This window comes from Suricata suricatta, chromosome 1 (assembly GCF_006229205.1).
Source record: "Suricata suricatta isolate VVHF042 chromosome 1, meerkat_22Aug2017_6uvM2_HiC, whole genome shotgun sequence".
NCBI classification, from domain to species: Eukaryota; Metazoa; Chordata; class Mammalia; order Carnivora; family Herpestidae; genus Suricata; species Suricata suricatta.
In genome coordinates, this window is record NC_043700.1 from 44,393,505 (window position 1) to 44,420,471 (window position 26,967).

Consider the following 26,967-nt stretch of genomic DNA (forward strand, 5'->3'; position numbering starts at 1 on the left):
CCCCGAATTTTTTATATTTCTTGTTGGGTCATGGTTCTGTTCACAGGTCACAGGTGACCCCATCAAATGACAAACTCCTTAAGACCAGGAACCCTCTCTTTGAGGGCAAACTCTAAGCCAGTGCTTTGCGGTTTTGGACCACAGTGGAATAGAAGCAAAATGACTACATACACAAGTTTTTTTCAGAGTTTCAGAATTGAAACTGATTTCATTGAATATGATTTCATATGTGTGATTTCAGAATTATATAAATATCGATATAATATTAAGATTTTAGAAATTTTTTTAAGAACTGAATAAATTAAATTATTGTTACTCATGGAAAAGTAGTTACTATTTGTTAAAAGCTAAAATAGTTAAAATAGTTAATAGTTGTAATAACAGTTAAAACTAATTAGTAATTAGTTGTTAACTCTTAGAAAAACCCTTCCCAGCGATGTACAGAGTAGAGGGGAAAGTCACATCAGTGTCCCCAGACTTGGAAAGACAGGCATCGCAGTAGGGCGCCAGGAGCCCTGTCTGAGGCTCCGGAGACCTGGTAGATCATCTCGGCTCTACCCCCGCGTGGCTGAATAGTGGCGCAGGCCCCCGTGGATCTCGTAGACCATTCTAGAAACTGAACTTCAGCACCCTCTCCAGACTGCTCTGACGTTGGTCTCTGATGGACCTCAGGGGATGTATGGGTCTTATGCGGCGGAGCCCTGCTTTGGTCTGCTTTGGTTTGTAACGCAGATGGGAACTGTTTTAAAAGGGCAAAAAGCTGCCTTCTTTATCTGGTGTTTTCCTCCCACAGGGTTTTCCTCCGGGCAATAAACCAGTTTACCGAGGTTCTCACAAAGCTCTTCATGGATCAGGCAAGCTTTGAACTTCAGGTAAGCCTGGCTGCTCACTTCATTGTTCCTCGAATTCTCAGCCACACTGAGAGAACTGTTGCATTTTGGAAAATGTCATGTTCAAATATTATCATTTTCTTTCTTTCTTTTTTTCTTTATTTACTTTTGAGAGACAAGAGACAGAACATGAGCTGGGGAGAGGCAGAGAGAGAGAAGGGGAGACACAGAATTCGAAGCAGGCTCCAGGCTCTGAGCTGTAAGCATAGAGCCCAATGCAGGGCTTGAACCCACAAACCATGAGATCATGACTTGAGCCAAAGTAGGCCGCTTAACCAACTGAGCCACCCAGGCACCCCTAATTTTATCATTTTCTTTCTTTTTTTTTTTAAGAACTTATAAATTTTTTTTCTTTTTTTAAATATTTAGTCTTGAGAGTGAGGGAGAGCCAGAGCACAAGTGGGGGAGGGGCAGAGAGAGAAAGGGAGACACAGAATCTGAAGCAGGTGCCAGGCTCTGAGCTGTCAGCACAGAGCCCGACACGGGGCCCCAAGTCACGAGTCACAGGATTGTGACCTGAGCCAATGTGGGACACTTAACCAACTGAGCCACCAAGGCACACCTTTCATTTTCAAATGCAAATGGCTTTCTTGTTTTTTTTCTCCATTCCTGTCACTCTGTCCTCCAGACACAATCAAATAGAGTTTTTTCTTCTTTCTGTAAAAGTAATATAGGTTAAAAAAAAAGTAATAATAGAAAAGATAGTGAAGCAAAAAGAAGGAAATTGAAAGGCAGATAGTTCCCTACCTTCTGCTATTAACTTAACACAAACACACACATACACACGTGCTCGCAGCCCGGCACATAGATACTTCTCTGCCTACAAGTGAGTGAGTTTCTAAGGGTAGGTTTCTGTGCACAATTGTTTGAAAATCCAAAGTGATATCAAATCAGGCGACCACTAGCTCCATCTTCATTCATTTATTCTTTCATTCATCCAACAAATGTTAGAGTATTTATAGGCACAGAACACTGTCCACTTCAGGCCCTGCTGAAGCCAGACACGTTCCCTGCTCTCACGGCCCGCCCCTTCCAGCAAACACTTTGTTGGTGATATGCTTTTGCTGTGTCATGGGGCTTTGTGTCTGTGAGACTTTAAAAGTGGAGATTCAGGGCACCTGGGTGGCTCTGTCGGTTAAGCATCTAACTTGGGCTCAGGTCAGGATCTCACAGTTCAAGAGTTCAAGGTGCTCATCAGGCTCCGGGCTGACAGCTCAGAGCCTGGAGCCTGCCTCAGATTCCATGGCTCCCTTTCTCTCTGCCCCTACCTCACTCATACTGTGTCTCTCTCTCTCAAAAATAAATAAACATTTTAAAAAAAAGGATTTCTCTTTGAAAAACATGGAGATTAATAAGAAGAGAAAATTATATATGCATTTACATATACAGATATATGTATGTGTGTGTATAAGCCAAAATGGAACACATATATTTGCTAGTTAAATTAATATAATATATGTGTGTGCCAAAATGGAATCAAGCCATACAGTTCTTTGGCAACCTATTAATATAATTATTTTTCTATCATCTTTTCAATGATATTAAACATTTCCACAATATTTTTAATGGCTGAATACAATCCATTGCATGGTCGGCTTATGATTTATTTAACCAAATTCTTCTTATGAACATTTAGATTGTTTCCATTTTCTGTTATTTGAATAACACAGTGAGGTCCTTCTTTGCTTTAAATATTTTTAAATACCCGTGATGATTTTGCCAGGATAAAGTCCTAAAGTATTTACTATTTCAGAAGTTTGGCAGAATTTTAGGGTTTTTGATACACATTGCCAAACTGCTTGCTATAAATAGGTGCCTTTACTGGCAGCCGCTTTCCTTTATCTCAAGAGTAAAGACAAACATAATAGTCTGGGTTTTTTTTTTAAAAGAGCTTAATATAAGTATTACGTGTTAAAACTTTTCCAGATTGAATAATTCAAACACAAGAAAGAAAAAGGAGCCTGTGGATTTCCTTTTGTTTTTCTCATTAGTTTCTGCGAGCGAATTTCTACAACGTGGTGCCATTTTAACCTGACCCTTATTAATGTCACTTTACATTTCTTTTCACCCACACAATTCAATTCGAGCAGCTCTGGAACAATTACTTCCATTTGGCAGTAGCATTTCTCACCCACGAGTCCCTTCAACTTGAAACCTTCTCTCAAGCCAAGCGCAACAAAATTGTCAAAAAGTAAGTGTCTTCTTAAACTTACTTAAGGTTGGGAGGATGACTCTTCCATTTGTATTCAGAGCAAGAATTTTGGTATCACGGAAATTACGTGATCAGGGTCCCACCCCACCCCACCCCCCCAGTGTTAGTGAGATAGGTCTTAATGTAATTATTTAATAAACTTTAAATTCCTTCTGGTTCACATCTCTTTTCTCAAGGCCCCTTTCATTTTCCCGTCAACCATCGCATTTTTTTTTTTACTGGACTCCATACTTGGAGAGGCACCGAGGCTTGCCGGTACTTTGGTCCCCAAGAACAGCTGTCCACCTGCGCCTATCCCCGTCAGGCCTCACAAAGCAGACTCCCTTGCGCCACCTCCCCCCTCCCCGTGGTACCTCTCAGTCACTTCAGCAGAGGAGCCAAAACCAACACATCACATCACCTAAAAATGCCCTCCACATTCCTGGCTCGGAATTCAACAAGGACATGTGTGCAAGAGCGATGAGAGATTCAGGGAAGCTTTTCATTGCTTTCCTTTCCGGTCTCTTTCACAGTTCACAGAGAGCCCAGAAACTCGGGGCTGTGTAGTTTAATAGAACATGAGAAATTTATCATTGAAAGGCTGTGAAATTTGAGTTCTGATCCCTTGTTGGGGTGTCTGGGATTCCAGGCAAATTACTTGGTCTTTATCTACCTCTGGTTTCTCCCCAAAACACTGAGATTCAGATTTAAATCTCAAAGATAAAAGTAAAGCAGGTTTTGCAGATATCCCTTGGGCGACGATGGAGAAGGAATTGATTTTCAAGAGGAGCTACCTTCATCTCATTCTTCAGACTATCTTTTTTTTTTTAATGTTTATTTATTTTTGAGAGAGAGAGATAGCATAAGCAGGGGAGGGGTAGAGAGAGAAGGAGACACAGAATCTGGCGTAGGCTCCAGGCTCTGAGCTGTCAGCACAGAGCCGACGTGGGACTTGAACCCACAGATCGTGAAATCATCACCTGAGCCGAAGTCAGACGCTTAACTGACTAAGCCACTCGGGTGCCCCTAGACTATCTTAAATGACATAACTTATTTCAAAGATGGATTTGATACTGGTTAAACAATCAAAAGTGAAGTTAGGTGATGCCAAGTCTGATAAATAAGGTGGCAAGTTAGGCTTAATGAGTCTGGTTTTTGTTTTTTGTTTTTTGTTTTTAATTTTTTTATGTTTTTAATTTATTTTTGCGAGACAGAGAGAGACAGTGCGAGCAAGGGAGGGGCAGAGAGAGAGGGAGACACAGAATCTGAAGCAGGCTCCAGGCTCTGAGCTGTCAGCACAGAGCCGACGTGGGACTTGAACCCACGAACATGAGATCATGACCTGAGCCGAAGCCGGACACTTAACCGACTGAGCCACCCAGGCGCTGTTGTTGTTGTTATTCTTAAACAAGAAGCTTTTTATACTGGTTTCTGAAGGCATTTGCAGAGTAGGAATTTGAAAAAAAAAATGTTTGGTACAGTAGTAGCATGAATATAAAATGTAAGATGGGCCAGAGGTCCACATTAGAGTTCCCGGCACGTTGGCCACAACTACCCTTGGCCCACCCTATTTCTGCATTTTCCAGGCCCCCGCCTCTGGTGTGTGATGTGGGGTAGCCTCAGGCCTGGGTGTTCTGTACGGGATATCCAGGTGATTTTGATTCATCTCCAGCCAGGAACCACTGTATAAATCAATGTTTCTCTCTCTCTCTTTTAGTGTTTTCATTATTGACTCCTGTAGGGAAACTTCTCAGAAATTACTTTTCTAATCCTACCCCCACCCATGAAATATTAATACTGCAGATAAACTGCATATCTGTTTAGGTACCATATGCGTATTTGTACTCTATACATAAGAATAGTAAGCCTTCTTTGCCCCCAAGGACCAACTTTCACCCCTCTGGGGACCATCTAGAGCTTCTCAATGTGAGTACTTTGTAGAACATACCAGTGTGGATGTGAGTGTTTCAAATAAAAATGTATAAAGTCAGCGTGTGTGTTAGACATCAGTCACAGTACCATATAAACCATATCTCATTTACCTCTCTTTTCATTAGTGTTTGCTATATTTTCTTTTGTTTCTCTGCCTAACAGCAGCCAGAGTAGTCCTCACCTTTCTCCCTTCCATAAGTTTGACAATTTCGTTTCTCAGTTCTTTTTCAGTGTTTGCATTTGGCCCCCTCCTGCTCGTTAAGTTCCCTCTCCATGTGTCTCAGTTCTCTTTGGGGGCTCATTTCGGTATTGACTGTGGCCTTGCCTCGAATCTGCAGGGCACAGGCTACTTTCACCAGCCTCATCATTTTAATACATGTACTCATTTCCACTGCAGATCTTTCTCTTGTTTATGATCTTCTTCCTAGATATGGGGACATGAGAAAGGAAATCGGCTTTAGAATCCGGGACATGTGGTATAACCTGGGTGAGTTTATATCTTTATACCCTGAACAGGCTGAAGCACAACTCGCATGTGACAGCATCCCACGATGGGCTCTTTTCTCTTGTACCTCCCAGTAACCCCGACATTTCTTTGGGTGCCTAGATGAAAGGTGACTTGTCAGTTTTTTATTATAACATTCACATGTCATCAGAATAAGATGTTTAGTCACTCACTTCTGAACTGACTTGATTTACCCACATGACCTTTTCCTTTTCTTCTGTGGAGGAAGGCGGGAACACTTTACTTCCCCTGAAATCACTTTTTAATATCCTCACTTACTCTCATTTCAGGTCCCCACAAAATCAAATTTATCCCCTCCATGGTGGGTCCCATTCTGGAGGTCACACTGACCCCCGAAGTCGAGCTCCGAAAAGCCACCATCCCCATTTTCTTTGACATGATGCAGTGTGAGTTCAATTTTAGTGGAAACGGCAATTTCCATATGGTAAGGAGTGGCAGAACTTGAGTCTTACTAATGCGCAGATGGTCGACTCTTGCTTATTTTCTTTCTCCATAGAGAAGCAGTCGCCTGAATAATACAAATCGAAGTTGGTTTAAAAACTTTATTTGCTTTTCACGTTGTAAAGGAGTGAGAGGGAGAATCAGATATTCCACCAGGTGGCCTAGAAATCATCTTTTTGCTGCATATGTTTAATTATCTCTGGGTAATTAAAATTTGACATCATGCATTTTAATCCTGTCTGTGCTACTGATTGCCATGTAGCTAAGAAAATAATGCAGTGGATCGGGGAAAAGATGCTCAGGGCTTTCCGTTTTGTTTTGAGGTCTCTCCATGTGCATGTCCTTTCTATGCCTCAGTTTCCTTATCTATATTGTGAATTGGTATTGAAAGGAAGACCTTGTAGCTGTGAAGTTCTACAAAAGCAAATTTCATTGCCAAGACTTAGCCAAGAAAAAAAAATAGTTCATTAGAATCATTATGATTATTCAAAACAGGAAAATAATACTTGGGGAAAAAATTTTTTTTCTGCAAATGTAAAGCAAAGGACAAAGTAACATGAGACTAGTTTGGAGGGTTTTGATGGGGCCCTGGTACGTGATGAATGGATGACATGAAGTATCATCTCCCCTCGAATATGTTTGAAAGTGTCCACTGTTCACTAACAGGGCTCCGTCAAATCTAGACAGGTTGGCTGGGTGTTTTCATGGCTTCTTCGAAGGGTATCTGGTATTCTCCTGTAAAATTCTATTTCTGCTTTCAGTTTGAGAATGAGTTGATCACAAAGCTGGACCAAGAAGTAGAAGGGGGCAGAGGAGATGAACAATACAAGGTCCTTCTGGAAAAACTGTGAGTATTTCAGAAACAAAGCCTCAAGGTGATGCATCATGTAGTGAGGGAGAAAAGCAGGCTTCTGCTGCGTGGACAGACCCATCGAGGAGCTCCAGGAACACTAGGGTCACTGCCACAAATGGCCCTGTGGGGGGCGGTTAATAGAGGTTACACCATCCACTGCTGACATTTGTTTGTCTGATGTGAGTCAAATGTCCATGTTTTCTGCTCCTCAAGAGCAGAGCAGATGGAAGGTAGCGGGGTGGGGGGCATATACAGAGCAATGGCATTTTGCCCAGTGTTTGAATTGCTGAACTTCACCAAAAGTGCCAGTGCCTCTAATTATAGCTTCAAAGCACCATTTAAAGGAGGAAGGAAAAAACATTTCAAAGTCCACTTTACCTTTAAAAATCCCTTATGCCCTAGAGAGGGCCTCCAAGAACACCTGTCCTGTCTCCAGCCAGGCTGCTCTTTGCACTGCCCTACCCACACCCAACATTCTTATTCTCTCTGTGGTTCCTCCCCACCCACCCCCACATACCCCACACCCCCTCCTGCTCTCTGAATTCTTCTTTGCTTATATGGAATTACAACATAAAAGTGTGGTCTGAAACACTTGGAATTTGGAGTTAGAGAAATCTTCAAATCTCGTTTTCAACCTTCAAGTCACGTTGCTAGGAGTGTGACTTTGGACAAGTGTTCTGATCTCTCCAATGGCCCAAAGTGTAACAGCATGTACCCTTTCCTATTGGTCGAGGTATAAATGAGGTGATGCGTTAATGTATTGTCTGTCACGGAGCCCATGCTGACTGAGGGTCACTGCTCTGACTTTGTGCTGTCACTGCTGTCATGCTCAAGTCCTCCATGCTCCGTAGCGCTCACTCTCCTAGAGTAGTCAGTCCATGTGTCCTCTGAGCCTGTGTGATTTTGGCCAGCTCTGTCACCTGTTGATTAGGTATGTGCCCTGGTCACTTTATTGGCCACCTCTTTTGTGGGAGTGGCGCATACTAGACTGTGCTTGAGGATGCGGACTCCCAAAGTTGTTTTCCTTTTTGTTTTTTTAAAATTTAACGAGCCAGACACTGGGTGCTCAGGAATGAAGTTGAATTGATGAATCAGCTATATTTTCTTCTCTTTTCTTTTTAAAAAAATTTTTAATATTTATTTATTTTTCAAGAGACAGAGTGTGAGCAGGGGATGGGTAGAGAGAAAGGGAGACACAGAATCCAAAGCAGGCACCAGGCTCTAAGCTGTCAGCACAGAGCCCCACTTGGGGCCTGAACTCACGAACCACGAGACCATGACCTGAGCCAAAGTCAGACACTTAACTGACTGAGCCACCCAGGCGCCCCTCAGCTTTATTTTCAAGAACCAGAAATCTTTCTTGTTTTGCTTTTAGTAGATGACAAGACCCTTTTGTTGATCTTTTCATCCCATTTCTGTTAAGCCCACCTGTTTGAGTTTCACATCTCCCACATGAGCACTTTTGCGATTTGGATCTCATAGGGGGATTAAATGGAGAAATTTTGTACATATACACACATGCAGTGTACAAATAATAAACTACCCATTTTTTTTAAACCCAAGCTGATTTTTCACTATAAGATGGTTTTGTTTTGTTTTGTTTTTCCTTATTTCTGAGTCTCAGAGAAACTTAACTCTACAATTCTCTAGTGCTCAAGAATAATCCTAAAATCTGGGATAATTCTTTGAACCCATTTCTTTCTCTTTTTTTATCTTGTTCTCTGTTTTTTTCCCCAATTATAAAATCTAAGAAGCCGCTATAGAATCTTTGCTCTACTTGAGTCTAACAGAAAAGAATGTAGACCAAAAGTTTAACCTTAATGTATTTATTTACAATTTTGTATCTTTGTGGTGATTGTTGTTAAATAGCACTTTCATCTGAAGAGCCGAGGTCTGGATGTGTAGTAGTTTCCTTGTCTCCTCTCGGCTGGGCATCGATCCAAGGCTTTCCAAAATGTCCACAGGATGCCCCGAAGTGCTAGGCTTTAGGGAGAGTAAAGACATAGAAAAGATGGTCTCTTTCACCTTCAGTAGAGTGATCCAATAGTGCACACACACCTTTGGGGGCATAGGTTTTCATTTCTGTGGTATTGATGAAAGACAAAAAACAAATACAGACAGAAGTTGAAAGATGGGTCTTGTGGGCTGGGGTTCTAAGCGACAGTGGGACTTGAGCCACAGCTCTGAAGACAACATAGAACTTGAGTCACCAGGAAGTACAGCTTCGGATGGTATTCCTTGAAGGATGTGTGTCTCCCACCTGCTACCAGGACCTTGGACAGGGCTCATTAAGGGTGCTGCAATGAAGGGAGTATGGAACATGGCATTTGTCTCTACTTCCACCCTTCCAGGCTCCTAGAACATTGCCGGAAACATAAATACCTCTCCAGCTCTGGAGAAGTGTTTGCGCTCCTGGTCAGCAGCCTGTTAGAGAACCTCCTGGACTACAGAACCATTATCATGCATGATGAGAGCAAGGAGAACCGCATGAGCTGTACCGTTAATGTGCTGGTAGGTGCCAAGACCCTGGGTTGGTGCTCGGGCTTTGCAGGGCCAGCCCTACAAGCACAGCTCAGCTCTGAGGAGATCTCACAGAGGTGCCCTGGGGAGTCTTAATGGAGTCTGTGTCCTGAGTCTAATTGGACCAGCAGAGTCAGCTTTGGACTCAGATACCAGCCACCACAGATCTTGAGAATAAAAGTGGACACAGGGATAGAAAATGCAGCATTAGCTCTTAACTCAGCCCTTACTCGAAGGCCATGTTTCACCTGTTTCTCTGTCTTGTTTATATCTGGTTGCTTTCATGTTGGAAATATTGGGCATAGATGAATATGCATCAAAAACCCTGTGCCCTTAGGGGAAAGTCATGGAATCCTCATGGTGCTAGAGCTCTGTGGTCTTGCCTTTCTCTAGATGTACATGGCTGAGACCACAGGCCTCAGAAGTGTAGGCTTCCATGAATTTCTCTACTTACTATACATGAAGAGCCTGACACCAATGACTGCTTGAGAAAAGAGATCATTAGTTGACTTGAGTGTCAGTTGGCTGTCATTCACTTAGAGGATGTCCCTCATGTTTTATAGATGACTGGTCCTAAAAATGTTCTTCAACATATCTTCTTTATAAATGATCACTTCCTTTCTTTGTGGGGGTATTTGTTGGAGGGAAAAAATAAACTCTGGAAAAGTGACCCTGTTAAAAAGCAAAAGTAGTGGGTTGACCATTTTTGTGGCTAGCTTCTTGATAACCATTGACTTACATTGGTATTTTTGACCCCCCCTTTCTCGGTAGAATTTTTACAAAGAAAAGAAGAGAGAGGACATATACATAAGGTAAGCCGAAGGAGATTTCTGCTTTTGCCATTTATGTCATGGCTTTATTATTTATTTCTTCATTAACAAATACTAAGTCCCAGCATCAGGCTTGCTACTTTGAGAGACACCAAAAAGTGTGTGATCTCCCCCTCCCCCCGCCCCCGCCAGCCCCGAAAAGGGTAAACTCTTTAGACAGATATGTAAGTAAGTCCGGTACATAGGGAGGCTGGTGTCACGATTGTAGGAAAGTATAGAAGACTGGCCAGAGCCGTCAGGAAGGGTTGCCTAGGGCAGAGGCATGGCCATGTGCCTTCCTGTCCAGGACTGCTGAAGCCGGAGCATGAAACAAACTTGGGCTTTAACTATAGGCATTTTCTTGGGGAGAGATTCCATAGCTCTTATTAGCTTCCCGGGGGTGGGAGGTAAATGACATTTTTTTTTAATGATTATTTACTTTTGAGAGATAGCACAAGCAGGGGAGGAGCAGAGAGAGAAGGAGACACAGAATCTGAAGCAGGCTCCAGGCTCCAAGCTGTCAGTACAGAATCTGATGCGGGGCATGAACCCATGAACTGTGAGATCATGACCTGAGCTGGAGTCAGACGCTTCACTGACTGAGCCACGCAGGTGCCCCGTGACATTTAAAAAAAAAAATGAAGCACGCCTGTGTTCAACGAAGAGTACAGTAGAGTAGACGGGATGGGAAGACACACAGGCAGGAAGCAGCACAGTGGGGGAAGGGGGTGCAAAGACGGGAAGTGATGGATTTCTTGGTTTATGAGAAGAAAGAGGGGAGAAAAGATGGGGAAGCCGGCCGCGGCCCGGTTGCAGAATGAGCTGAACCTGAACCTGAGCGCCAGAACGCCTCCTGTGTCCCCTTCTTACCAGGTACCTGTACAAGCTGCGGGATTTGCACCGAGACTCGGAGAACTACACAGAGGCTGCCTACACGCTTCTCCTACACGCTGAGCTTCTGCAGGCAAGTCGATGGGGGGGCGGGGGCTTGTATCCCTTGGGTGGGGGCCAGGTAGCCAGCCTTTTGGGACCCAGTCCGCACGCTTTCTGATTCTGACGGGAAAGAGCCTTTTCCAGGGGAGGTCCTTTTACCAAGAGTGGTCGAATACCATCTAAACAAGCATAGCTAATTTTCTGACCAATGTTGGGAACATCTCAGTTACCATGTACTTAAAAGTCCTTTGGAAGCAGAGCACGACTCACAGGCCTCTAGTAATTGACAGTCTCATTGAAGAAACAAAACACGTTGATTAATATGTGTAATATGTTAATTTATGTGAAAAAAATTGTATGACTGCCAAGAAATGAGTCATACATGAATATAGCAGTACTTTACTATTTATACTCTTATTAGGTAACAGTGGTGTGCCGGTGGATATAAATACATCTATACATCATGGTGTGTAATTATTCCTAGTCCTGACCAGTCCACTCACTTTGGATTCACGTACAAACTGCTTCTTTTGACATCACAGTGTTGGAGTGACCAATGGACAGTTCACACTTCACACAGCAATAACTTATTTCCCACTGTGGATATGGGATGGATTCTCTTGGATCCATTCCTTCCTTCTCCTTTCTTCCCATTCTTCTAAAGGGCACATCCGACTACCCAGGGGCTCAGGTTACCTGCTGTAACCTTTTCTTCACTGCCCCCTCCCCCATATCATGGCTGAACAAGAACCATGGGGCTGTCAAGTTAGTGAACACCTCTATCAGGCACATACTGTGAGAGGGGGGGAGGAGTGGGGAGCAGTTAGGATTTAGTCTCAGAAAATTTGAAGTTTGTAGTACAGTATAGTTGTCTGTAATCATTATGCCTTAGATGTCCAGGATTTATTTATCCTCTGGCTGTACTTGTGCCCTTTAAGAACATCTCCCCAGTGCCCCTGCCAATGCCCCCCCCTCCCCCCCGTGCCTTCCATTTTCATGTGTTTTTGGCTTTGGTAGGTTCCATACAGAAGAGATATCCTATAGTATTTGCCTTTCTCTGTCTGGCTTCTTTCACTTAGCACAATGCCCTCAGGGTCCGTCCATGTTGCCAGAAAGGCAGGAATTCCTTCTTTCTCCTGGCTCCATGATACCCCATTGCATTGATCTTCCACAGCTTTAACCATTTATCCATTGCTGGACCCTTCGGTTGTTTCCATGGCGTGGCTATTGTGAATAATGCTGCAGTAAACACAGGATGGTAGAGATCTCTTAAAGATCCTGATTTCATTTCCTGTCTATCCACTTTTTTTTTTTTATCTCCATTGCTGTTGCGTTGGTCCATTGTCTCTCCCCTAAAGCACTGTGACAGCCTCCTCCTGTATCTCCTTGTCTCCGTTCTTGCCCTGGCAATTAGTTTTCTTGTCTAACATAATTTTTATTCTATACGAAAATAACACAGGTACATTGTTCTTTGGCTTGTCATTTAAAAACTGGACTCCTCTGCCTCACCACGTCCCCGGGGCAGCCACTCACAATTCATGTGCAAGTTCAGGGCACTAAAAAGCTTATTGTATATGAGATGGGGTGGGGGAGGGCTGGTGACTGCAGAATGATCACAGAGAGACTCCAGTGTCTGTGACCCGTAGGTCTTGTCATTAGTGCTGCTCGGAGAGTTAAACACCCTACCTGGCATAAAGTATGAGGTGTGGATGCAATAGTCCTTCTACCATCCAGGTAGTTCCTGGATTCAGGGTGCCGTTTATTTAGTATAGTCCATAATTTCCCCCACTGGGATGATATTTCATCTTTATCATGTAGTCAAGAGCTACACGGGGCGAGTCTCTCTGTAGATCTGATAGACTTGCGCGTGGTCTGAATGAGCACTCTGTCCAGCCTGAGCACCACGCCGCCCGGGAGTATGTTTTACTCCCTGGTAGTTACTCTTCAAAGCTGTTCTTTTTCCTGAGTTTTCCACCCTATTCCTTTTTGTTTGTTTTTCCATATGGATTTTAGAATCATGAAATGTAAACAGTGATATGGGGAGAATTTCCATGCTTATGGAGTAGCATTTTCTCATCCAGAAGCATGATAGGACTTTCCATTTGTTCAAGCCTGCTTTTGTGAATGTGTTCAATGTTTTTGTATGGAAATCTTGCATATTGTTATGGTGATTCCTAAATACCTTTTCTTTTTAGCTTAATTTTGATAAAATACATATAACACAAAATTTACTGTTTAAATCATTTTTAAACCTTTCTTAATGCTTTTTAAAAATGTTTATTTATTTTTGAGGGGAGCATGAGCAGGGGAGAGGCAGAGAATGAGGGGAACAGAGGATCTGAAGTGGGCTCTGCGCTGACTGCAGTGAGCCATGATGTCGGGCTCGAACTCATGATCCATGAGATCATGACCTGAGCTGAAGCTGATGCTTAACTGAGCCACCCAGGCATCCCTGTTTAAACCATTTTTAAGGCTACCATTCAGTAGCCTTAAGTACATTCACATTGTGGGGATGCCTGGGTGGCTCAGTCGGTTGAGCCTCTGATTTCGGCTCAGGTCATGATTTCACGGTTGGTGAGTTCAAGCCCCGCATTGGGCTCTGTGCTGACAGCTCAGAGCTTGGAACTTGCTTCAGATTCTGTGCCCTGTCTCTCTCTGCCCCTCCCCTGCTCACACTCTGTCTCTCTCTCAAAAATAAACATTTAACAAATTTTATTAGAAAAAAAAAGTACATTCACGATATTGCCTGGATTATTCTCTCACTTGGCTTTTTTTCTTGTTGGGGTCTTCTGTCTTCAGAGTGGTCATTTATTTATAGGAAATCCATCTCTAAATTATTTCTGGATTTGTTCATTTTTTTGCCACCACTTAATTCTGCCATTATCTGGGGTAGTTGTGCAGTTGGCCTGTGTGATGAGGGGATGGATTATGAAGAATAGAGTCTTTGTTTACACACAGTAATAGGTTTACCCCTTCCTTCCCATTTTTATACTTATTTTTTTCTTTCATCTGATTGACTGGCACCTTCAGTGAACAGTGGTTGTGCTGGTTGGTGACCTTGTCTTGTCCTTGACTGTTCACATTCACCGTGACACTGGTCTTGAAGCTGGCATGTGTCTTTTGGGAAGGGGGGTAATTTTTATGTTTAATAAATCATCTAAACACTACAATATGGCCGAGTCAAAATATATACAAATTTGTGACTTTCATTAGCTGAATATTTGTTACATCGATCACTTTTGATCAACTGATGTGATTAATCGCTGAGTTACGTTGATCTCTTTTGTTCCTTTTGTTTGTTTTTCAGTGGTCCGACAAGCCCTGTGTACCCCATTTGCTTCAGAGGGACAGTTACTATGTTTATACCCAGCAAGAGCTCAAAGAAAAGCTGTATCAAGAGATCATTTCCTACTTTGACAAAGGCAAAGTGAGTGTTGGGTTGATTGTTTTTTAGTAGGAGGAGCAAGAAACTCACTGCAATATTGCAATGCCGTTCTGATGCTCACTGCCCACGGTCAGCACGGGCCCTTCAGGTGAAGGAAATAGTCATCAGTAAAACAGCATTCCCTTTGGACACTGGCCACAGTTTGTGGGACTCTGGACCCCCACACATATGACCAATTGACAATTTGAGTGGAGAGGGTCCTATGAGTCCCTCGAACTTGATAATATGCTAGAACAACTAACACAACTTGCTAAAGTACTGTGCTTACAGTTACGGTTTTATCTCAAAGGGCCCAAATCAGAAGCAGCCAAATGAAACACACAGAGTAAGGTCTCAGAGTGTCCCAGATGCAGGGCTTCTGTGTCCTCTCCCTGTGGATTCAGGACATGTCACCCTCCCAGCTAATTGACGTGTTAATCATTCAGAATCCGAGCTCCTGTGCGCAGAGTCATTTTTGGGGTTTCATATGAAGGCTTCGTTAATTGACTCATTGACCACATGAGTGAACTCAGTCTCTGGCAGCCCTCTCCTGGCTGGAGGTCCAGCTGATACCATGTAGTTCAAGGCCCCAACCCTCTAATCCCATGGGCTGCAGTTCTGGCAAGGCCAGCCCCCATTCTGAGACAGACTGCAGACGCGCTGTGTGTCGCCTCGTTCGTATAAATTCACATGTGGTCTGAGGGGCCCACCAGACGCAGCAGAGGTGCTCTCATCACTGGGGAAACTCCAAGAGTTTAGAATTCCCTCTTAGGAACTCGAGACAAAGACCCGGACAAATTCTTTATTTTAGAACAGTGACTTATGACTTACTCTTTGTTATTCCCATGTGTTTCTTTGAATTCTGGTATTTTTAATGGGAGAGGAAATGGATAGATAAATGAAGGAAGTCAGGAGATATCAGTTATCTTGAGGACACTTTACCCCATGGAGAACATAATGAGCAGCCCGGGGCCCCGCTCTCCATAACCGTAATTTTACCCTTTAGATACTGCTGAGTGCCAGGAGTTAGCACCATCATTTTCAGTGCATTCTCTAGAGATTATAGGCCAGCACCTGGTGCAAGTGGCATTCTCGGATCACTACTTGCCTGACGCCACAGGTAACAAGCAACCTAATTAATTGCTCCAGGGGCTCTCGAGAAGGTAAAATAAACATGTGAACTGGGCAGAAAGTTGCGAAGTCTCTGGTAAACTGGAGAAAGCATGTTCAGCTGAAAGGCTTTTACATTTTTTTTAATGTTTGTTTATTTTTAAGAGACAGAGAGAGTATGAGCCGGGAATGGGCAAAGAGAGAGAGAGAGAGAGAGAGAGAGAGAGAGGGAAGCACAGAATGTGAAGCAGGCTCCAGGCTCTGAGCTATCAGCACAGAGCCCGATGCAGGGCTCAAACCGATGAACCGTGCGATCATGACCTGAGCCCAAGTCAGTCGGATGCTTGACCGACTGAGCCACCCAGGTGCCCCTAGCTGAAAGGCTTTTAAAATGGAGAAAATAGTATAGAAGGGATGTGGGGGCTGTTGGAGGGGAACTGCGTGCTGTCCAAACAAAGCAGATCCTAGAGTTGACTGATTCAGAGATCTGGATCGTTCTTATGGACTGCCTCTTCCAGCCACTCTTCCCAACTGATCCATGCAACTTGTTGGTTGAATAAATAAATGAACAAATGAGCAAGCCTAGGCAGGCTTCAGAATGGGAGAAGATATTTGCAAATGACATATCGGTTAAAGGGCCAGTATCTAAAACCGATAAAGAACGTGTCAAACTCAGCACCCGAAAAACAAATAATCCAGTTAAGAAATGGGCCAAAGACATGAATAGTTGCTTTTCCAAAGAAGACATCCAGATGGATGACACACATGAAAAGTTGCTCAACATCACTCAGCATCAGGGAAATTCATATCAAAACTACGATGAGATACCACTTCACATCTGTCAGAATGGCTCACATCAACGCAAAAAACCACAGGTGTTGGCAAGGATGCAGAGAAAGGGGAACTCTCCTACACTGTTGTTGGGAATGCAAACTGGTGCAGCCACTCTGGAAAACAGTGTGGAGGCTCCTCAAAAAGTTAAAAATAGAACTGCCCTGTGACCCAGCAATTGCACTACTGGATATTTACCCAATGGATACAAATATACTGATTCAAAGAGACACATGCACCCCCAGTGTTTATAGCAGCGCTTTCAACAATAGCCAAATTGTAGAAAGAGTCCAAATGTCCATCAATTGAGGAATGAGTAAAGAAGGCATAGCATATGTGTATATATATATGTACACACGTGCGTACACACACACACACAATGGACTATTACTCAGCCATCAAAATGAGTGAAATCTTGCCATTTGCAACTGTGTGGGTGGAGCTAGAATGGGCTATGCTAAACAAAATAAATCAGTCAGAGAAAGACAAACATCACATTATTTTGCTCATATGTGGAATTTAAGAAACAAAATAGATAAACAGAGGGGGGTGGAATAGACAAACTATAAAACAGACCCTTATCTATAGAGAACAAATTGAGGGCTGTTGGAGGGGATGTGGGTGGGGAGTAGGATAAATTCGGGACGGGGACTGAGGAGGGCACTTGTCGGGATGAGCGTCGGGTGTTGTGTGCAAGTGATGAGTCACTAAACTCTACACCTGAAACTAGTATTACACTGTATGTCAGTCAGCTGGGATTTGAATAAAAGCTTGAAGCAAACAAATAAATAAAACCCAGATAATCACCAGGATAAAATAGCTACCATCTCTTTAATGCTGGTCACTCTCTTGAGTGATTTCCAGACTTCCCTTTCTAATTTAATATTCCTTAAAACCCTATTAGGTAGATATTTTTTTTTCCTCTGTAGGTAGTTTCTTTCTTTTTTTTTTTTTAATAGTTTGTTTTCAAATTGGTTTCCTGTAACACCCAGTGCTTCTCCCCACAAGTGCCCCCCTCCATGACCATATTGTATCTTGTTTACAGATGACAAACTTGAAGCCCAGAGAGCAAGTATATTTATTTGCTCAACACTTTTGTCTCTGCACCCCTTCAAAATCATTGAGGATCCCAAAAAGCTTTCTTCCACCTGGATTGTATCAACTGATACTTATACTCTTAGAAATTAAGGGGCATGTGGGTGGCTCAGTCAGTTAAGTGTCCGGCTTCGGCTCAGGTCATGATCTCACAGTTCGTAGGTTCGAGCTCCACATTGGGCTCTGTGCTGACAGCTCAGAGCCTGGAGCCTGATTTAGATTCTTTTTTCGCCCCTCCTCTGCTTGTGCTCTGTCTCACTCTGTCTCTCAAAAATAAATAAATGTGAAAAAAAAATTAAAAATAAACTAAAACAAAAAATCTTAAAATATTTACTTAGTTGTTCTCTTAAGGAAATTTTTACTATTAATATAAATCAGATTTATTAAAATTAATTATACTTTCAAAAATAAAGTGATATGAGTAGCATTGTTTGGCACGTTTGCAAATCCTTTAGCAACGATGGTGGGACTTCACCTGCTGTCACCGGTGGGGAACCCCATCGTATGAGAGGACGAGGCCTGGGAGAGGCAGACACTATTGTACTAAGCAGATAAGTTTACCTTCTGAACCCCCTAAGAGGCTCTTGGGGACTCGCTGTGAAGCCTTCTTTCTGTCTGTTACACAACTTAGCCTTTGGAGAGAGCGTCTCTGATACTGTTGACCGGCTTCCTGCTCCAGGCACACCTGGTCTGGAATGATTTCCATATGGCACATTTCAAAGCCTTTTCAGGATTCCAGGCACTGAAATTTTAGAGGGGGCAAATTTGGCAAATGATTTTAATTTTAAAATGTTTTACAACTCTGTGTGAACTGGACATCCATTCCTTCAGAACCCAGAAACAATGGAACGTAGAGCCTGGTTAATAAGAATTAAGTAGGAAATGTATAGATGCTGTGTTATGTATAGTCCATCTAAGAGACATTTTATGAACTATCAAAATGAACAGAGGACTCAGTCTGGGATGCTAGCCTGAGATACCAAACATGTGTAGTAGGCGGTAACTGAGACAGTCATAAATGCTTTAAGGCATTTTTCTTAAAGCTCCCTTTGACTAAGGAGATAGTTTGGTTCGAAATAGGGAATCAATGGGGCACCTGGGTGACTCAGTCGGTTAAGCGTCCGGCTTTGGCTCAGGTCATGATCTCACGGTTTGTGGGTTTGAGCCCCGCATCGGGCTCTGTGCTGACAGCTCAGAGCCTGGAGCCTGTCTTCAGATCCTGTGTTCCCCTCTCTCTCTGACCCTCCTCTGCTTATGCTATCTCTCTCTTTCTCTCTCAAAAATAGATAAAAACATTAAAAAAATTTTTTTTCAAGAAATAGGGAAATCAGTGCTCTAAATTGGAGATACTCTTTCCCAAATTCCACACAATAGTATGGCTAGCCTTTCTTCCATTTTCTCCTCCTTCCAAACAACCTCATTCAAAGCTCACGTACTTATACACACACACACACACACACACACACACACACACACCCTAGAATCAGAACCAGAGCTCACACCAACATCTTTTCCCTGCTCACAAATTTTCATGCTCTCAAAACCCAGGTTTTGGAACTGCTTCCTCTCAACTCTCAATGGTCTTTAGCGCTTTGCCCTTTAAATGCAGTATTGTTTTTTTGGGGACACATGGTATTCTCCAGGTTCGTGCAAAAAAAGTTACAGAAGATGCCCCCTGGCAAAGCAGCCAAGATGTAGTAGCTTTATCGTGTCAGAAGAGAAAGGTTTGGTTGACCCAGGAGGTGAGGCGTGGTGAGAATGTCCGCAGAAACTGCCCACTTGACTCCTAAGTCGTTGTCAGGGCCTCTCCCCTGACTGTCACAGATGGGTCACTGACTGCTTCGTTCTCCACTTGTAACCCTCCTTTTCTTTTTCTGAAGATGTGGGAGAAGGCGATCAAACTGAGCAAAGAGTTGGCTGAGACCTACGAGAGCAAAGTATTCGACTACGAGGGCCTCGGCAACCTGCTGGTGAGTCCGGGTCAGAGCATACCAAGTCTCCAGAAGGAGTGTGAACATCAGCGTTCATGCACATGTTTTCGTATGTTTGAGAAAGTCAAGATAAATGGCATTCTTTACCACGGAAAGGGAAACCTTGCTCAAAGGAAAAATGAAAAAAAAAGAGGAGGTCCACAAAGTGTAAGCATTAGCGTGCAGATTATCTCTGATAAAGGCCTCGGGATCTTTGCCTACAGACCTCTTGCCCTTCTCTGTGCCTCTCGTCTCTCTAGGGGCCCTCCGTATTCCTGACCCATCTCCTCTTTACCCTCACAGTTTCCCTGCCTTCTGCAAATACTCTGTGTATTTCAGATATTTTCTGACATCTTCTGTCCATCAAAATTACTTGTTCTGTGGCCCACATCCTCAGGGTCCTTCTGAATGAATGAACTGCTTATCTTTGAGCCTTGTTTTTTTTTTTTTCCGCTGTGCACATTTTGGTTAAGTTGTAAAATGCTTCTGCTGGATCTTGATTCTCAAATTTTGCCTCCGTCCTTCTCCCGGATGTCATTGGGAGACACTGCTTTTACAGGTCCGTAAGCTTGCGTGTGATGCCCAGCCATTGGCACAGACCAACTATTTAAAAACAATATAGCAAAACAAAAATAAACCCTCTCATTGTCCAGTGGTAGGCCAACACAGCGTTACATTTGATAATTTTCCATAGAGGAATCACAAAAGGTCAGGCCATCCACTGTTATGTAATAATACAGTTGACTCTTCAACAATGCGTGGTGGGAAGGTAGGAGGCGCCTAGCCCCACGCAGTTGAAAATCCATATGTAACTTTTGACTCTCCCTGAAACTTAGCTACTAATAGCCCATTGTTGCCTAGAAGCCTTACTGGTAACAGAAACAGTTGATCAAGACATATTTTGCACCTGTGTTATATATTGCATTCTTACAGTAAAGTAAGCTAGAGGAAAACATTAAGAAAATTGAAAGGAAAAGAGAGTATTTCTAGTACTACACTGTCTTAATCAAAAAAATCTGCCTATAAGTGGATTCATACATGTTAAACACGTTCTGTACAAGAGTCAAGTGTATTTTCTTTGAGGGGATAGTTGTCACAATCATGTGGAAAAGAGCTTGCCCCTCTGCTGGGCCAGCCCTGCTGTCACACACAGAAATCACTTATTAATTTCATAAGTAAACTGAGCTGTTAGTGATGTGACACGCTACCCTTTGAAGCAAACACTATCATAGAAACCGTCACCTAAATAGAGCACTAATGGTCTCATGTGGTCATGGGACCATTGTGGGAGGGGCCGGGGACATGCCTCAGGGACCCCAGGTCTCAGCCCTGGCTGGGATGCCTGTTTCTGTGGGAGGGTTTGAAGCTATGGCTGGTACCAGATCTCAAGAAACAGAACGTCACCACCACCTTCTGGGCACTTGTGGCCGAACCAAGGACTTTAATCCAAACCACCTGTGAGAACCTGAAAATTCCTGGTCTTTTCTCAAATGTCACTGTTGGAGTGCAGCCACCCTCTGTGAATCTCACGAAGAGCTCTTGAACCTTTGAGGGGTCCTGAAGCCTCTTCAGGAAACTGTTGACCGCTAAACACTGATCGCCTCCATAGAGACATCCACACGTGTGCGTCTTTCTGCATACGGCTCCGGAGTTTGCAAGGAGCTCTGAGGCCCATTCATGGACCCGCGCCCAAGCCCTTCCATCTGGGGAGAGGATAGCGTCTTGGCCTACCAGATATTCCCCAAAGACTCCTCACTTATCTGTTGATCCATGGGAAACAACAAAACAAATAATGGTCTGATCTTCCCCGCCCCCTCAGTGGTGCCCTGGTAACCTCCCTGTGGAATGTCTTGTTTTGTTTTCCAGAAAAAAAGAGCCTCGTTTTATGAGAACATCATTAAGGCAATGAGGCCTCAGCCTGAATACTTCGCTGTTGGATACTATGGACAGGGCTTTCCTTCTTTCCTTCGGGTAAGAAACCTCAGGGTGGTCCTCCAAGCCATTAAGCCATGCCTTCTGAAGGAGGGAAGGTATTCATCTCTTTTCCAGATGGTCCCAGTGTGTTAGCAGCTAGAGGCCATGCTCTCACTGTGGGAGGTCGGGGAGGAAAACCACTCCCTACACGCCGGGCTCTTCACCCCACACCCCAGTCTCTCGTGTTCTGGCAGCCCTATTGTAAAAGGGCTTTTCCCAAGTGAAATGAAAAAGGGAAAAACAGAACCATCCCCTCCACTGGTCTGCTGCTACAGGTCAGGCTGGGCAAAAGTATGGATTGATGTATTTAATTGTTTCTCTTCTTTCCAGCCAGAGCCAGTTTGAAAGTCCCCAAAGACGGGACTGCAAAAGTTTCCCCAAAATAAAAACAGGTGATGTAGTCAGGAAAAGGACCGTGTTTTTCTTCCTTCTCAAAATTTTCTGTAACGGGATAGTGATTTTAAAATCTAAAAAACAAAATCTTCTTTCATGCACAAAAAGGAAGCCTCTTTAGAGGTAGCTGGATTTGAATGTATTACCCAGTTTCCTCTCCCTAATTTAAGAAGAAGGGAGAAAGGGGATACATGACCATGACGTGGCGTATCGTTCCCCAGGAGGGGGTAACTCATTGATTCATTCATTCATTCAGTAACATATATTCAGTGCCTGCTGTGTGCCAGGCACAAAATAGGCAGATTAAAATCAGATATGGTCCTTACAGCCTGAAGAGTAAATTGTTAATTAAATAATCATGTAAACAAGTGGAAATTGAAACTGACCAAGATAGGTATTCTGTGCTAACCAGGGAGTATTTTCTGAAATACTTACCCAAGTAAAATAAAAACTTACGTTCACATGAAAAAAAATGCACATGATTGTTTATAGCACCATTATTTATAATCACCAAAGACTGGATACAGCTCAGATGTCCCTTAATTGGTGAGGGGATAAATAGACTCTGAAAGAGCCGTACAATGGAATATTACTCAGTATTAAAAGGAATAAAGTTGTGGGGTGCCTGGGTTGCTCAGCTGGTTAAGCTCCAGACTCTTGGTTTCAGCTCAGGTCGTGATCCCAAGCTTCATGGGTTTGAGCTCAATATTGGGCTCTGCGCTGACAACATGGAGCCTGCTTGGGACTCTCTCTCTCTCTCTCTCTCTCTCTCTCTCTCTCTCTTCCTCTCTCTCTGCACTTCTTCCACTTGCGCTGTCTCTGTCTCTCTCAAATTGAATACACAAACTTAAAAAAACCTTTTTAAAAAAGGAATAAAGTCCTGATACAAGCAGGTAGGTGAATCCCCAGTGCATTATACTAATGAGTAAAAAGAACTTAGAGCATAAAGTCTGCATACTCTCTGATTTTCTTTCTTTTTTTTTTTTACCCCTACTGTTTGTTTATTTTGAGAGAGAGAGAGAGAGCATATGAGTGGAGGACAGGCAGAAGACAGGGAGAGAGAGAATGCGAGCAAGCTCCATTCTGTCAGCAGAGCCCGACACGGGACTTGATCTCCCCAATGGTGAGATCATGACCTGAGTTGAAACCAAGAGCTAGATGTGTAACTGACTGAGCGGCCCAGGCACCCCTCTCTGATGTCCTTTATATGGCATCCAGCTGTTAGACTTAGTGTAGAGATGGAAAACCGATGAGCCGTCATCTGGGAGCTGTGGGGGAGGGTTGGACTTCAGAAGTATCAGGAAATTTTGAATCGTAGTGAAACTGCTCTGTATCTTGATTGTGGTCGTGGTTATGTTTGCCAGAACTCACTGAACTTTACAGTAAAGAGGGTAAATTTTACTGCATGTAAATTATGCATGCACTTCGGGAAAGGCTTCCCAAGGAATTGCTGTTCCAACTGCAATTTGAAAGGCGAGCTTGAAGTTAGATAAAGGTGATAGGAAGGAACATCCAGGCAGAGGAAGGGACAGGCAAGGGCATGGCTGTGCCTGGGAATGAAAGACCAGCGTGGGGGTGCATAGAGGGGATGAGGTGAGCAGGGGAGTTGAGGCACGGAGGTGGGGAGATCACACCCGGCAGGGCTATGAGGTTGCCCCGGCTGTTTTATCAGCATATCAAGAGCAAGAGGGAGCCATTATAGATTCTAGACATTGGCAAGGTTATTGTCTGGCTGGTGTGGCCAGTGGTCGGATGTGTATAGGTAAAGCCATTAGAAACTAGTGCAGATTTTGAGGGAAGGGATGTCAGGTTGGCCTAGGGAAGTAGCTGTAGGAAAAATGGAAAGATGTAGTTTTTGATGACTGTTGGGCCATGTGCGCGAGGAAGGCAGGAAGTAGGTCTCTGGCCTGGTAACCAGAGGGGCTGCGGGGCCACTAAGATAGCTGTACCGGAAAAGATGGAGTCAACCCATTCCTTATATACATTTTTATTGAACTCTTACATTGTGCCTTGCTGTGTTATAGGCATTGGGGCACACTCCAAAACAACCCAAATCCTTGAAATTATGGAGTTTATATTCTAGCCTAGAGTCATACACAAAACATAGGTATGTCAGACAGCCTAGAACAATGCTCCCCCCCCCGTGTAGACACTCTGTAGGCATCATGGAGAAAATGTCAGGGAAGGTGAATAGAGAGGCAGATGATAGGGGTAGAGCTGCAATTTTAAGATTTTTATTTTAATGTTTATATGTGAGAGAGAAAGAGAGCAAAAGCAGGGGAGAGGCAGAGAGAGAGAGGGAGATGCAAAATCTGAAGCAGGCTCCAGGCTCTGAGCTGTCAGCACAGAGCCCAATGTGGGGCTTGAACTCGCAAACTACGAGATCATGACCTGAGCTGAAGTTGGATGCCAACCGACTGAGCCACCTGGGTGCCCCAAAGTAGAGCTGCAATTTTAAATAGAGTGAGTAGGAAAGATGTCAGTAAGAAAATGACACTTGAGCAAAAACCTGAAAGAAGAGAGGGAATAAGCCAGAGAGCTGTCAAGAGATGAGATGGCGTACCGGGCAGTGAGGACAGCAGCTTCAAAAGCCGTGAGACTGAAGGAGCAGGAGCAAGAGGACAAGCAGAGAATGGGGGCAGATGGCTCTGAGTACCGGCTCCTAGAGAGCCTCTCACATTTTTTTATATATTCTTTGTGAAAGTCTGGTTTTGCCCATACTCAGGGTCAGGCAAATTTGGTCAAGTCAGCAATTTGATTTAAGGATCCTGAGCTCAAAGGAAAGTTCCCAACTGGAGATTAAGTTGGCGTCTTATTTGCACGTGGATGACGTAGCGTAGGGAAAGAGAAATGGAGCACCAAGAGGAGAGGGTCTAGGAAGGAGCCTTGCAGTACGTCCTAGTCTTAAATCGGCCATCAGTCTCGGCACATGAGTCCCGATAGGGCAGCGGTGCCTGCCATCCTTGTGTGTGACTGCGTGTCACGTGACCTGACAGCCGTGCCCTGGAGACAGCAGTGGGTCAGCCAAAAGAAGACTAGACTTTCAAGTTGGAAAATTGGGGTTGAAATCATCTACTGGGTGACTGTGATTTTGGCCAAATCCTATAATCCTGATGTGTCAATTAGACAAGCACTGCCCACCTCAAAGGCTGTTTTCAGGATGAAATACATAGCGTGTAGGAGTGCTTTACAAACTGTGAAGTGAGATGTGGATGCTACGTGCTGTTGTCCAAGTGTGCTGGAAAATAGAACAGCCTTCTCGGTGATATAACTACATGCCTTTCTGTGTTAGGGACTATTTCCCCAAACTCAGAATACCTGAAATTTGTGGTGTCCGCGTCCCCCTAAGTCCAGCCAGGTCCCCTTCATCCCTGTTCCTGTTGGCGGCACCGTGCCCTTCCTGCTCCGGCGCCAGGAATCTGAATCCTTCTTGATTCTGCCCATCTCCCTTGCCCTTCACCCAACACCAGTCAGACACCAGATCCCGTAGCTGCTTCTTCCACTCCCTCCTGCCTAGGATTCATGCAGTTGGACACACGCTCCACTGTCATATGAGGCTGTCTACACTGCTTCTATCTGCACATCACTCCCTCCTTCCAGAACCTCCAGTAAGTTCCTTGGACCTTTGGAACTTGTGCCTGCCTTTCAGTGTTCTGGTGCATCCAAGCATGTTTCTCCTGCCTCAGTTCCGTACTGTGTGCCCCGTGGCCTCGTCCTGTGCACTTTTCACTCCTGGTTATCCACCTGGGTTTCCTGTCCTTACCCTTTCTGTCCATCTGGGCCCAGTCAATCTCCTGTCAGACCCTGAAGCCCACCCTTTCAATCCGGGCCTATGCTGACCTGGCTCTGGCCTGCTTCCGTTCACATTGCTGTCCACCTCCCACACTTGGTGCCGCCCTTTGCCCTGTGTCCTTGCCTACTGCAGCTTTGCCTGAATGATGGCATTTCATGAGGCGGGAATTAGTTACGTTAATCTCTCCCAGCTTGGAAAAATGTCATCCTCCCTTCCAAAAGATCTGGAGAGTTTGACTGCCATCGGTGTTTATCCTATGAGACGCTTTGCCTTCATGTCACTTATATCAACTCTCATATTTACCTGTTTTCTGTTTCCACCAGAAGCTGAGTTTTGTGGGAGTAGGGTCATCATTATATCCCTGTTGTCTTAGCCTGTCTGCTGTGTTTGTCCAGTGCATGTTTGTTATATGAATGGACAAGTAAATTCTAAAAACATCTTCCTGGACAATATGGGCCCCAGTCTTAGTTTAAAATAGTTCGTGTCTGGGCTGCCAATGCTAAGTACCCATCGGAGTGATGATTAGGTGAGCAGGAGCCTTGGGAGCGTGGCTGCATTAGAACTTACATGGGCAATCTCAGCTGTGAGTCCGACTACCCCTGTGCCTGGGACCTAGGAAACGTCTTCCCAAAAAACCCAATTGTGTTACTTTTATTAAACAGAAGAAGAATGTGCGTTAGAATGGAGACAACAGTATTTAGTGTAGTTGTTTTCCATGAGACTTTGACATTGCCATCCATGGTGGTTTTCGGAATTGTCCAGGGACTGCTCTAAATTATTCCAGTTCTTCACACACGAAGGTTTGTTGTGTTGACTCTCTTCGTGGCATCCCGTTCTCTACGTCAGTGCCACTCAGGATGCTGGTCCACAAACTGTTACTGGATCGTGATGGGAGGAGGACTTGCCCATGAAAGAAATCAATGCACTTCCTTCCTTCGTTGAGAATATCTTGCTCTGGGGAAAAAATTAGCTAAAGTCAACAGCGTGCCCAGTGACATCACAGATCCGCATTAGGGCACAAGCCCTCCTTGCCTTGTGGGTGAGTGCATACCACTTGCAGACAGGCTGTGGTCACGGGGCCACACTGTGAGGAGCACTGCAGAAGCAGCTTTATGCCCATGACCTTAGTGCCCAAATCACCTGTGAGCTCTGGCCAGGTAGGATGGCGCGTAGTAGGTATTGAGTGAGAACTTGATGGTGGAGTGCACTTTGGCTGGGAGTGACTTCCCTCCTTCAGCACCAGGCTCTCCAGGGCCCCTTCATTCTTTATATTTGATTACTC

General features: G+C 44.1%; 1 protein-coding gene across 4 annotated transcripts in view; it reads left to right on the forward strand.

Annotated features, from left to right (window-relative positions):
• The window catches only part of DOCK5 (dedicator of cytokinesis 5), a 209,521-nt gene that overhangs the window by 156,684 nt on the left and 25,870 nt on the right, over window positions 1–26,967 (forward strand). For all 4 annotated transcript variants that reach the window (XM_029937931.1, XM_029937939.1, XM_029937947.1 and 1 more), the window contains 11 exons: window positions 794–872; window positions 2,981–3,081; window positions 5,442–5,500; window positions 5,809–5,963; window positions 6,742–6,827; window positions 9,185–9,344; window positions 10,125–10,165; window positions 11,036–11,126; window positions 14,403–14,522; window positions 19,436–19,525; window positions 21,392–21,496. In XM_029937931.1, coding sequence (XP_029793791.1) covers window positions 794–872; window positions 2,981–3,081; window positions 5,442–5,500; window positions 5,809–5,963; window positions 6,742–6,827; window positions 9,185–9,344; window positions 10,125–10,165; window positions 11,036–11,126; window positions 14,403–14,522; window positions 19,436–19,525; window positions 21,392–21,496 — 1,087 coding nt within the window. The remainder of the gene's footprint in view (window positions 1–793; window positions 873–2,980; window positions 3,082–5,441; window positions 5,501–5,808; window positions 5,964–6,741; window positions 6,828–9,184; window positions 9,345–10,124; window positions 10,166–11,035; window positions 11,127–14,402; window positions 14,523–19,435; window positions 19,526–21,391; window positions 21,497–26,967) is intronic.